Below are 12,703 nucleotides of genomic sequence, written 5' to 3' on the forward strand. Positions count from 1 at the left end.
GCTTACCTTTAACTAGAAAACTACTTTCCAAAAGAGCTGTATTAACTTATACTCTTATTAGCAGTGTATGAGAGTTCCTGTTGCTCAAATATCCTCATCATCACTGTTAATCAGTTTAAGCTGCTCTGGTGGGTGTGCGGTGATATGCTAATGGAGCTTTAATTTGTATTTCCCTGGTTAGTAGTCTGGCTGATCACTTTTTCATATGGTTACTGGCTATTTGTATATCCTTTCTGTGAAGTGCTTATTTAAAATTAACCATTTTTTATTCAAAAATTTTTTTTATTTGAGAAAGGGAGAGACAGAATAAGCAGGGAAGAGGGGCAGAAGGAGAGAGAATCTTTAGCAGGCTCACAGCACAGAGCTGAGGCTCAACTGTGGGGCTCAATCCCACAACCCTGGGATCATGACCTGAGCCAAAATCAAGAGTCAGATACCCAACTGACTCAGCCACCCAGCGCCTTGAATTGTTTTTTAATGATTTATATGAGTTCTTTATATTTTCTAGATTGAGTCTTTTTGTGGTTATAGGAGTGGCAGACATCTTTGACTCCAAGGCTTGCCTTTCTATGCAATGGCATCTTTTGATGGAACTAAAGTTCTTAATTTTAATGATGTCCAATTTATTAATCTTTTCCTTTATGGTTAGTGCTTTTTGTGTCCTATTTAAGTAGTCTTTTCCTACATCAAGGTCATGAATGTATTCACCTATTATCTTCTAGGAGCTGTTTTATTGTTTTGCTTTCATATTTAGTTCTGTAGTCCACCTGGAATTGAACATTATGTGGTAAGAGGTAGGTGTCAAGTTTCATATGGCTATTCAATTATCTCAGCACCATTTACCAAGAAAATTGTCTTTCTCTCACTGCTCTGCAATGCTATCTTTGTTATAACTCAAATGTTCATACATTTGTGAATCTGTCTCTGGGTCTCTATTCTAAACCACTGTTAACTACTTGTCTTTTCTCATACCAATATCACAATGTCTTAAGTACTTAAGTGTTATAAAATAATTGTAATATCTTGTAGCTCAATTCGTCATGCTTTACTCTTCTTCAAGAGCGTCTTGGTTATTCCAGTGCTTTGTATTTCCACATTTTTTTTTAATTTTAATTTTTTTTTACTTTTTTTTATTAAAAAAAAATTTTTTTTAATTTAGTTTGAGAGAGAGAGAGAGCAGAGGAGGGGCAGAGAGAAAAGGAAAGAGAGAATCCCAGGCAGGCTCCGTGCTGTCAGCACAGAGCCCGATGCAGGGCTCGAACTCATGAACCATGAGATCATGACCTGAGCCAAAACCAAGAGTCAGACGCTTAACCAACTAAGCCACCCAGTGCCCCCGCACCCTGTTTGTTTAAGTTTCTTTATTTTGATAGAACACAGGAGGGGCAGAGAGAGAGAATAATTTTTTTACTTTTTAAGTAAGCTCTGTGCCCAACATAGGGCTTGAACTTATGACCTCAAGATCAAGAGTCCCATACTCAACTGAATGAGCTAGCAGAGGTGCCCTTCTGCTTCCACATTTTAGCATCAGCTTATCAAGTTTACATACACGAGCATACATACATATAGTAAGCATTTATATTGGGATTGTGCACTGAATCTGTAGATGAGTTTGTGAAGAACTCAGATCTTTGAAATAGCTGGTCTTCTAATCCATGAACATGGTCTATTTCCCTCAAATATTTATTTGAGTCTTCTTTAATTTTTATCAATATTTTTATTGCTTTCCATATAGATACCTTGTGTATCTGTTGCAGTTTATTTCTAGGTACTTAAATCTAATGACAAGTGCTATCAGTAAATCTCATTAGTGAACAGCAGAGGGAGAAGCAGAAGATCATGTAAAGATGGAGGCAGAGATTGGAGTTATGAGATAAGAAATGCCTATGGAAGTTGGAAGAGGCAAGGAAGGATTCTCCCCTAAAGCTTTTGGAGGGAGCACAGCCCTGGTGATTTCAGATGTCTTGAGATACCTATAGAACTAAGAAAGAATAAATTTCTGTTGTTTTAAGCCATGAAATTTGTGCTAATTTGTTACAGCAGTCCTAGGAAACAACTTGTTTTTACCCAAGAACGTTCCTGTTTCTCTCCAAAAAAAACCAACCAACCAACCAACCTCCAAATACATCCATGCTTACATGGCAGAGAAGATGTATATGCCTACGTGAAAATATGAGAGACACAAACTTTTAAAAAGGAAGTAGTATTTGGATGTAGCAGCCATCCTGTTGCTGCTTAATATGAGTGAGGAATGACACTTCAAATTTTTAAAAAATGTTTATTCATTTTGTGTGTGTGTGTGTGTGTGTGCGCGCGTCTGTGTGTGTGTGTGTGTGTGTGTGTGTGAGAGAGAGAGAGAGAGAGAGAGAGAGAGAGAACAAGTGGGGGAGGGGCAGAGAGAGAGGGAGACACAGAATCTAAAGCAGGCTCCAGGCTCTGAGCCATCAGCACAGAGCTGACACAGGCTTGAACCCACAAATTGTGAGATCATGACCTGAGCTGAGTCGGACACTTAAACGACTGAGCCACCCAGACGCCACTGAGGAATGGTATTTCATACAATGGCCAGCATGTGTGATACTAAATCCTGGCTCTGATCACTTACAATAACACCCTGAAAGTGAACACAATGAAGAGGCTTCAAAGACAGAAAGTGGCTATGTTTCACAAATGACATTGGTTAAGATGAGCAGTAAGTTGCCTAATTTAAACTAACCATTTTTCGGTGGACTGCAATGATGTAGCCTGTAAAGGAATTGTCAGGAAGAGATGGCATATGACCATTCACCATTCCATTTGTGAAGTTCTTCTCAGTTCCACATGGCACAACAGTGTTTGGCATTCCATTGGGTATAAACATTGGTCGGGGCAAGTCTCCATTGGTTGTTAGGGTCAACATTCCATTTGTAGATGGGGAAGAGGAGAAATCTACAAATTCATAGATAAATACAGCATCATAAGCTTGTGGTGTTTTCATCTTTGCTCTTTTCTCAAATAATGTGGGGACCAAGACCACTGTAGTAGAGTCTCTTTTAGCAAAGGACAGGGAGAAATCACAGTTCAAATAATAATTCTGGACTGACTGGAAGATTTTAATTTCAGATTTTCCTTCTATAACTCACACTTAAGATGAAATGACAAAGCAAGAATAACTGCTGGAAGTAACTGCTTGGAAGTATAAGTAAAAAAAAAAAAAAGTTGCTTTTCTTTTAGTTTTCTGAAAAGTAGAAGTAAAATTTTTGTAAGAATCTTTATCAGCATCATACTGTCACATACAAATAGTTCTGCCACTTGTTTTCTTTTCCCTCTCTACGAATTCATTTCTCTATTCCCCTAAAAATGTTCAGTTAAAAACAACAGTCTCTAGCTAGATGTTCCTTTATTTTTTCATTTTAGTTTTTAAAAAAATATTTTTTAGATTAGTTTTAGATAAAGAGGAAAGTACAGATTTCGCATTTGTCCCCAAAAATGCAAAGCCTTCCCCATTAGCAACATCCCCCCAACCAAAGTGATATATTTGTTACAAATGATGAAAGATGCCTTTTAAATTTAAATTATATTAAAAATGTATTTCTCTTAGTCTCAACAGTGCTCAACAGTCCATATGACTTGTGAATATTCTATTGGATGGAAAAGATTACAGAAAATTTCCATCATTGCAGACAGTTCTATTGAACAGTGATTATCTAAACAAAAAAGCAGTATTAAATCATCCATCAACCCACTATCGATACTCTACTAAGTGCCAACAAGAGGAGCCTCATTCTCTATGAGGCCCTTTATAGTCAGGAAATAAACCTAATTATAAGCAGTATGAAGAATAGACCAACAATGTTAATGGTCAAAAAGATTTAATTGATAACCATATCAAACCACATGCATATTAAACAGATTCTTTTTTTGTTATTTCCTACCCCCACTTAAATAGATTCTTTTTGTCATGTTTATTGTTTTATTCTCTGATAGTATATTATATATCTCTCACACCATTTGTTGCCATGTTAGTATCAGATAAAAGAATTAAGAGATCTGAATTCCAGTGGTAGACTTAGTTAAACAAGCATCTGCTTGTCACTTACATTGCCTGAATTTTAGGTTCCTCATCTAAAAAATGAGGAATCTGAGCCAAATGATCACCAAGGTTTCCATCAGTCTCCAAAATTCTTTTGCCTGAATATCCTTAGCCCAAATAAATATAAACCCTTAGGCCAATATTTTAAAGCCGAAATAACGAGAAGGAGCTCTAGTTCTACTTTACCTGTCTGTGTTGGACTAGAAGCTGAAATTGGAGATCCAGGAATGGGAATTTCAAATGCACACAAAAATCCACTCACTGAGAGTCTCACTTTTTGGTTGTCTTGAGGGAAATTCTACAGAAAAAGAGGATGAGAAGGAGGAAATGTTTCATATAAAATGGAAAATCATTTGAAACAAACGTCTTAGATGGTTTCACGAATAAAACAAACAAAATGACTGAATAACTTTTCTCAAACAGCTAAAAGATGAAAGCTTGATAAACTGACTGAAAACTAACCTCACTGACAAAACATGCTATCCCATTCCATAGGAAAGAAGTTGTTTTGAATAACTGATGGCTTAAGTTTTGTCCTTCATTTCAAGCATCTAAATCCCAAACCTCAGAGAGATCTTACCTTTGCATTACACATGAGAAAACATCAGTTGGGAGTTTGTTCAGAAAGCCCAAAGATGAATATGAATAATATCAATGGTAGGAGTTCAATTGAGGGTAGGCAATATATTATTATTTTATTAATTTTAATTTTTATTTATTTTTGTTTCAAGCTTTTACTTAAATCCTAGCTAGTTAATACATATATAGCGTAATATTAGTTCCAGGCAACGTATTTATTAAATTGCTTGCTTCTCCAGCTGGTATGCACGAAGAAGTGATTTATGTCAATTTGTCTTTGCTCTCTAACATCTTAGTGTGTTGAAAGGCCAGGTATATATATTCATAAATAAATAGTAAAAACATACATTTATAAATATGTAAAATACTTTAACCAAGGAAGAATTCTAGTAAGAGTGGTAATACAAAAACCTGTAAAGTGTAGCAGCAGTAGTCACTGGGGGAAATCTATACTGTAGTGATGTAGCTAGATTACTCCATACAGATAGCGCTAGGCTTATATTTCCCTTCTTTTAAAATGCCACTATCAGGGTACCTGGGTGGCTCAGTTGGTTAAGTTAAGTGTCCATCTTCAGCTCAGGTCATGATTTCATGATCATGGGTTTAAGCCCCGCATCAGGCTCTGTGCTGACAGCTCCCTGGAGCCTGCTTTGGATTCTGTGTCTACCTCTCTTTCTGCCCCTTCCCTGCTTACTCTCTTGTCTCTGCCTCTCAAAAATGAATAAAAATGTTAAAAAAAAAATTTTTTTTAATGCCACTATCATTATTACTTCTTTATGCTGGTAGATACCCTTTTTAAAGTTTCAGGGATGGGAAACTGTTAAATTTTGTTCATTCTTTGTTGTGTTTTGATATCCCCTTCAGTCATTTAATAATTAATTGAGAAAACTGTGATCTTTAAAGGATGGAATCAAGGGTATCCTAGAAAGAATAATCAATATTACCTTTATGTTGGACCCATGTACTTCTGCAAGAAGGATCTGTTCTGATTTAAGTCCACAGAGATCGCTCAGCTGTTTTTTTAAACCTGTGTACTTTTCATCCATATTCAGTCGTAGTCCATATCGTACAGGGGTAGTACCATCCAGCTTAATAACTAGTAAAGAGAAAACATCTTTTAAGTATAATGCACATTTCACTGAAAGCTCTACTGTGTGTGTGTGTGTGTGTGTGTGTGTCTGTGTGTGTGTGTGTGTGTGTCTTGGAAACAGCAAACGTTTCAGTCTAGAATTTTTATTTTACATGTAAACTACAACAGATGGTTGTATCATCAGGGATGATACTGAGTGAAATCATTATTTTTTGATGTTCATCTGATATAGAAGGGTGAGTGGTTTTGTAAGATTTTAAAGAGTTTCTGGCATGTTTGAAACTAACAGAGGTATCAATGGGCACAAGGCGTGGTCCCATGTTCCAGGGTCTGGAGTTCCTGCCTGAAATTACACTGTTGGATTATAACATGCTGACCAATTTTTATGATAATACATTATAATGTTTGTTTATTTGGGGGGGGGGGCAGAGAGAGGGAGACACAGAATCCAAAGCAGGCTCCAGGCTCTGAGATGTCAGTACAGACCTTGATATGGGGCTCGAACCCATGAGCCATGAGATCATCCTGAGCCAAAGTCAGACACTTAACTGACTAAGCCACCTAGGGACCCCTATGAGAATGCATTATAAAGAAATGACTATACTTAGAAATTCAAATTCAGGCTACCTGATCAATGTAGAAGACATTGAAGTTAAGTAGATTTTCAGAACTTTGTGACCTACCTGTTATTTCTAAGTGCATATAACTGTCCATTGGTAGTGGCAAAGACAAAAAATTGAAAGGGTCAAATCGGACACTTATATGCCCACACGTTTTGCATCTGACTTGGGACCTCAGCTGCCCATGGAACAAATCCACAACAATCGATCTATTCCTTCTCAGATGGTTGTCCCATGCCTAGCAAGGAAAAAGGTCAGAGAGCTTTCTTTTTTCAAAATTCGAAAAATAATTATTTCTACATAAATTCAAATAAATTGGTTAAATATTTTAGGTTTAAATGCCAAGAATATAACCCTCTGAAACTAATGTAACATTATGTCAACTATACTCCAATAAAAAAAAAGAACATAATCCTTAATCTTCATTTAAGATATAGAAACTTTCTGCCTGCAAATTTACAATTCAGATATGTAATTTAAAATGTACTGGCCTACTGAGATAGGAGAGAAAACCAGTTCTTGATTAGAATGTGATTCTTTCTGTTCAACCTAAATGATATTAAATTCAGAGGGAAAATCCCATTTTTTTGTTCTTATCATGGTAACAATGATGAGAATTAAAGTTCTTTGTCCATTAAAGAGCAGATAAAACATACATATTCATCACTGTACACATCATTTTAGCAATTATGGGGACTCCTGAAGTTCTACTGAATAAGTCCTGCATCCTTTCCCATAAGTTTACAATGTAAAAAGGCAACATTTAAAATTTTTCATTAAAGATGCCTTGTTTTGGCATTACTGAACAAGAATCAAGCAGAGAAATATAAATTCTTTTACTTCCATAGTAAAATTTTGATCACAGAATAGTTTAGTTAGCATTCAACTTGTACAACACACATCTGTGGCCAGAACATTTTATCTATTGCTTACATTAGAAACTGAAAACTGACAAACCTCTGCAGCTACTTCCCAGTCTGGTCGGCCATCACTGTCCTTCAGTTCCACATAGGGCTTCTCATGGACTCGGTTAAGATCTTCATGGAGACCATCCAAGAGAAAAGCCAGAAGTTCTTGGGAGTCTTGTTGCTGGAACCCATTAAACCTGGGAGCATATTTTGCTATGGTCCACTATAAATATAACAGAATCAAACTCATTATTTGCTACCCCATAAAATTTGGAATGAACATGCCCCATAATTCAATCAGAGGCATTTTAAGAAGATAAAGTATTTAGTCTGCCTCCATTTCAGCAAATATATTTGGAATAATCATGAAATCTCTCGTGTCTTAATTTCAAATGACAAAAAAAAAAAAAAAAAAGGGAAGAAAAACAAAAAAGTATTTTCATTAATTCTGTGTCCCAGTTCAGTATCATATAAGCAAAAAGTTCTTTAGGTACACAGACATTATTTAAGACAGGTAAAGACAGAAATATATATATATATATGTATATATATATATATTTTTAAGGTTTTTATTTTGAGAAAGACAGAGACAGTGTGAGCAGGAGAGCGGGAGAGAGAGAAAGGGAGAGAGAGAAATAATCCCAAACAGGCTCCACACTGTCAGCACAGAACCCAATAAGGGGCTTGAACTCCCGAAACTGTGAGATCATGACCTGAGCCGAAATAAAGAGTTTGACACTTAACTGACTGAGCCACCCTGACACCCCAAGACAGAAATATTAAAATAGCATTTGCTTTCATTGAAAAATTCCTGTTACAGTTTTCTTTTACAGTTAACCTATCTAGTCTTATAACCTTTTATTACTAGAGGCAGAATAGCCTCATGTTTAACTCTGAGGACTTACTATCTTGTAATCTTGGGCAAACTATTTAACTGCTCTGAACCTTAGTTTCCTGAGCCATAAAATGAAGATAATAAAATGAAGATAATATAATGCTTTATATTACAGGACTGTTTAGAAGATTAAAGGAATTAATACACACAAAATATCATTAGAATAGTGCCTGGAACATGAAAAGATGCTCAACATCGCTCCTCATCAGGGAAATACAAATCAAAACCACACTCAGATATCACCTCACGCCAGTGAGAGTGGCCAAAATGAACAAATCAGGAGACTATAGATGCTGGCGAGGATGTGGAGAAATAGGAACCCTCTTGCACTGTTGGTGGGAATGCAAATTGGTGCAGCCACTCTGGAAAACAGTGTGGAGGTTCCTCAAAAAATTAAAAATAGACCTACCCTATGACCCAGCAGTAGCACTGCTAGGAATTTACCCAAGGGATACAGGAGTACTGATGCATAGGGGCACTTGTACCCCAATGTTTATAGCAGCACTCTCAACAACAGCCAAATTATGGAAAGAGCCTAAATGTCCATCAACTGATGAATGGATAAAGAAATTGTGGTTTATATACACAATGGAGTACTATGTGGCAATGAGAAAGAATGAAATATGGTCCTTTGTAGCAACATGGATAGAACTGGAGAGTGTGATGCTAAGTGAAATAAGCCATACAGAGAAAGACAGATACCATATGTGTTCACTCTTATGTGGATCCTGAGAAACTTAACAGAAACCCATGGGGGAGGGGAAGGGAAAAAAAAAAAAGAGAGAGAGGTTAGAGTAGAAGAGAGCCAAAGCATAAGAGACTGTTAAAAACTGAGAACAAACTGAGGGTTGATGGGGGGTGGGAGGGAGGGGAGGGTGGATGATGGGTATTGAGGAAGGCACCTTTTGGGATGAGCACTGGGTGTTGTATGGAAACCAATTTGACAATAAACTTCATATATTGAAAAAAAAAAAAAGAATAGTGCCTGGAAGTGGTTAAGTTGTCAAATTTTTAGCTATTATGATTATTAATTTAAACTAAGTTTAAAGTTTTTGTATTATTTTTAAATAAAGATAAAAAATAACCCTAACTTTACTACATATGATATTAATGCAAAATTTGTATCCATGAATTTCAGTAATTAAATTCTTTCAGTTTTTTTAAATTCTACAGATAGAATTAATTACTTTAGTAATGTCAAAAATATATGGAGTATCATTAACTAGACTCAGAGGTATATCTTGCAGTTAGAATACTGTTAATAGTAAAGGACTAACAATGGAAGATTTACTATACATACAAGTAAGATATCTGATAAATTAGTAAACTGAATGACATTCCAAATTTAGACTGTGACTTTGTTTCCCAGTATTTTGCATACATCTGAACAAGTAAAAGTATTTGACATCTATGTCTAGTGAAGGATCTAAAAAACATTAGTTAAACTAAAACTAAAAAAGCTAAACATAAAAAGCATGTGGAGAAAAAGAATTACTTAAACAACTGCTTAGGACTTAAATACTTTCATATTATTTTAATCTGCTTACCCGAAGCTTTAATGGGGCGACATTCTTCTGAGTTCCACTCCAAAGTTCCTGTACTAAATCCCCATAGCACTTAGCCATATGCCCCTTCATACCAATGGGATTTGTCCTAGAAGTTTAAAGAGGAGAATTTTTGCCAAAGATTCTCATAAATCACAATCACAGAAATGCCTAGCATCTATTTTCTCACATCAAAATATCTTTTTTAAACAAGTATGTCTTTCCCCTCATTTCATACTAAATAGGGCAAATACGACTTTTGGGTTCATATCAAAATTATAAAGAGAATATATATATGAATCAGGAAATATTATTACCTGTTGAGTTCATAAAGATGTCTCCCTGAGATAAAATACTGTGTCAGTGGCTGTGTGTTACTAACACACTGGATGCTTGAGTTCATGAAGCATGTGTTTCCCAGGTTACTCAGACCTGTGGCTCCTTTTTCTGTGGGAACTGGAACAAACAATATGAGAAAGAAGCTTAGCTATAGTAAGATGTCACAGACCAAACAGTTACTTGTATTTGATGCAAAGATTTTTAAAATTCTTTCAGTTGGCTAAATGGAGCTAATACTTCTTTATCCAGTCTTGGAATGCTAAAAGTAGAGAAGGTTTTTCATGGGATGTCACTGGCAATCATGATAATCCAAGTTCATTTGTGATCTAAAAGTAGCAATGATTCTCTTTAACTGCTATGATAGTTTTTTTTTTTAATTTTTTTAAATGTTTTTATTTATTTTTGAGACAGAGAGAGACAGAACATGAGCAGGGCAGGGGCAGAGAGAGAGGGAGACACAGAATCCGAAGCAGGCCCCAGGCTCTGAGCTGTCAGCACAGAGCCTGACGCGGGGCTCAAACTCACGGACTGTGAGATCATGATCTGAGCCGAAGTCGGATGCTTAACTGACTAAGCCACCCAGGCACCCCTGCTATGATAGTTTTTTTAGAATTCAAACAATTCTCTCCTAGTATCGGGTCTCTAAAAAGATATAAATTATTTAATTGTGAGGTTAGAAAAAATGTGATGCTTCAGGAAAAAGTAAAGTAAAAGGGGAACTAGTTCACTTTTGAACTAGAGGGCCAAAAGTTGTTAACACTTCAATAGATAAGAAAATTAAAAAAAAAAGAAGGAGTTGGGGCGCCTGGGTGGCTCAGTCGGTTAAGCGGCCGACTTCGGCTCAGGTCATGATCTCGCGGTCCGTGAGTTCGAGCCCCGCGTCGGGCTCTGTGCTGACAGCTCAGAGCCTGGAGCCTGTTTCAGATTCTGTGTCTCCCTCTCTCTGACCCTCCCCTGTTCATGCTCTGTCTCTCCCTGTCTCAAAAATAAATTAAAAAAAAAAAAAAAAAAAAAAAAAAAAAAAAAAGAAGGAGGAGGAGGATGAGCATAAGCAGAGGAAGAAGAAGAGGAAGAAGAAGAAGAAGACGACGACTTTTAAGATCATCTCTTTAAAAATAATACATCAGAGACTTACCCTTGTGTCTATCTATTTTACTACTGTTTGCTATAAAGGACATTTCCTCAGGCCAACTCATATCTTTATTGCGAACTGGAAAGACAGAAAATGTGTTAATTTGTTATCTATATCCATTTAATTGCTTCTGTTTTTTTTTTTTTTGAAAAGAGTTTATTTCTAAATAAACCAGAAACTGAAAAAAAGGGGTTAATTTTGTAATTGATTCTAAACTATTCCAACTCTATATTGGGGACTTTACAGTCACTTAATTAGAATTCATTAGTAAGCTATTCCCTCAATTACCTGCCTGAATTAAAATTATACTCAAGTATCGATAAATGTAATTAAAGCTCTTAAACTCAATGCATTAGAATTATCACAATTCCTTCTTAAATTGTGACAACTGTTAGAGTAAAACTCTATTTTAATACAAAGGCAGCTAGCAATGTTTCCAAAAATCTTGATGGGAAAAGACACATTTTAAATTTTCAATGACACATGCATGCCACTATGTAAATGTACATGTGAATATACAAGTAAGCTTTGTTGGTGAGTGACCAGTGTTGATGACTAATGAAAGCCTGTGCCACTAACTGTGCCAGAAAGTTAGTTTTCTTACTCAAACTCAAAAAAAGCAGCTTGAAATTTCTAAGAAATTTTGTAAATTTATAACCAAATTCACTTGTTTCTACCCACCATTTCCATCCATTGCCAGCCAATGAATGTAGACATATTTTTCTTTTAAAGCAATCTTGATAGTATGTAGGATTACATAAGACCTTAATAGTTTTTCTTTACTATAATAGTTAGAAAAATTATAAAATGAATTATTGAGTAACTAAACCTTAAATTCTTTCCCTAAAATCTAATATAGATGCATGCTTCCATCTTGTACCTTCAATTACCAGATGCTGCTCATCCTGGATTTTCAAATATTCCAATCTATGATCCTCATCATCCAGAAGAGTAAGGTAATTCTGGTAAGGAGGAGGAAATGTTTTTGTTAAATTGATTACTAAATTTAAAACAAAATGGAAATAAAATAAAAATGAATGACAAACACATCCTTGAAGTACTATAACTTATGTGACAGATATGTGGATATTATAGTTGTTCAGAAATATTAATAATTTAGTTGGCAACATGAGAGAAAAACAATGTCAACTTCATAAACAAATACTTTATGTCTCTAAAACAAAGTTATAACAGAATTTTGGGGAGATCAGAAGACTCACCATACATCAAACCAAAATTCACTGAGATTTAGATTTTCTGAAGCACTTACAGAACTTTTCTCTAGTACCTGGTATGAAATTCAGTAAACATGTTTGTGAACCAAAACTAGGGGTGTCTGGGTGGCTCAGTTGGTTAAGCATCTGATTTTGGCTCAGGTCATGATCTCATGGCTTATGAACTCGAGCCTGTGTTGGGCTCTGTGCTGACAGCTCAGAGTATGGAGCCTGCTTTGGATTCTGTGTCTCCCTCTCTCTCTCTCTGCCCCTCCCCTCTCATGTCCTCTCTGTCTCTCTCTGTCTCTCT

The 12,703-nt window shown here is 35.9% G+C and overlaps 1 protein-coding gene across 2 annotated transcripts in view; it reads right to left on the minus strand.

Annotated features, from left to right (window-relative positions):
- Nucleotides 1-12,703, minus strand: part of USP32 (ubiquitin specific peptidase 32) — a 251,311-nt gene that overhangs the window by 23,917 nt on the left and 214,691 nt on the right. For both annotated transcript variants that reach the window (XM_042914568.1, XM_042914569.1), the window contains exons 18-26: nucleotides 12,060-12,141; nucleotides 11,183-11,257; nucleotides 10,026-10,164; nucleotides 9,712-9,817; nucleotides 7,319-7,492; nucleotides 6,425-6,599; nucleotides 5,596-5,747; nucleotides 4,259-4,370; nucleotides 2,717-2,928 (exon numbers count right to left, since the gene is read on the minus strand). In XM_042914568.1, coding sequence (XP_042770502.1) covers nucleotides 2,717-2,928; nucleotides 4,259-4,370; nucleotides 5,596-5,747; nucleotides 6,425-6,599; nucleotides 7,319-7,492; nucleotides 9,712-9,817; nucleotides 10,026-10,164; nucleotides 11,183-11,257; nucleotides 12,060-12,141 — 1,227 coding nt within the window. The remainder of the gene's footprint in view (nucleotides 1-2,716; nucleotides 2,929-4,258; nucleotides 4,371-5,595; nucleotides 5,748-6,424; nucleotides 6,600-7,318; nucleotides 7,493-9,711; nucleotides 9,818-10,025; nucleotides 10,165-11,182; nucleotides 11,258-12,059; nucleotides 12,142-12,703) is intronic.

The sequence above is a fragment of the Panthera leo genome, chromosome E1 (genome assembly GCF_018350215.1).
Source record: "Panthera leo isolate Ple1 chromosome E1, P.leo_Ple1_pat1.1, whole genome shotgun sequence".
NCBI classification, from domain to species: Eukaryota; Metazoa; Chordata; class Mammalia; order Carnivora; family Felidae; genus Panthera; species Panthera leo.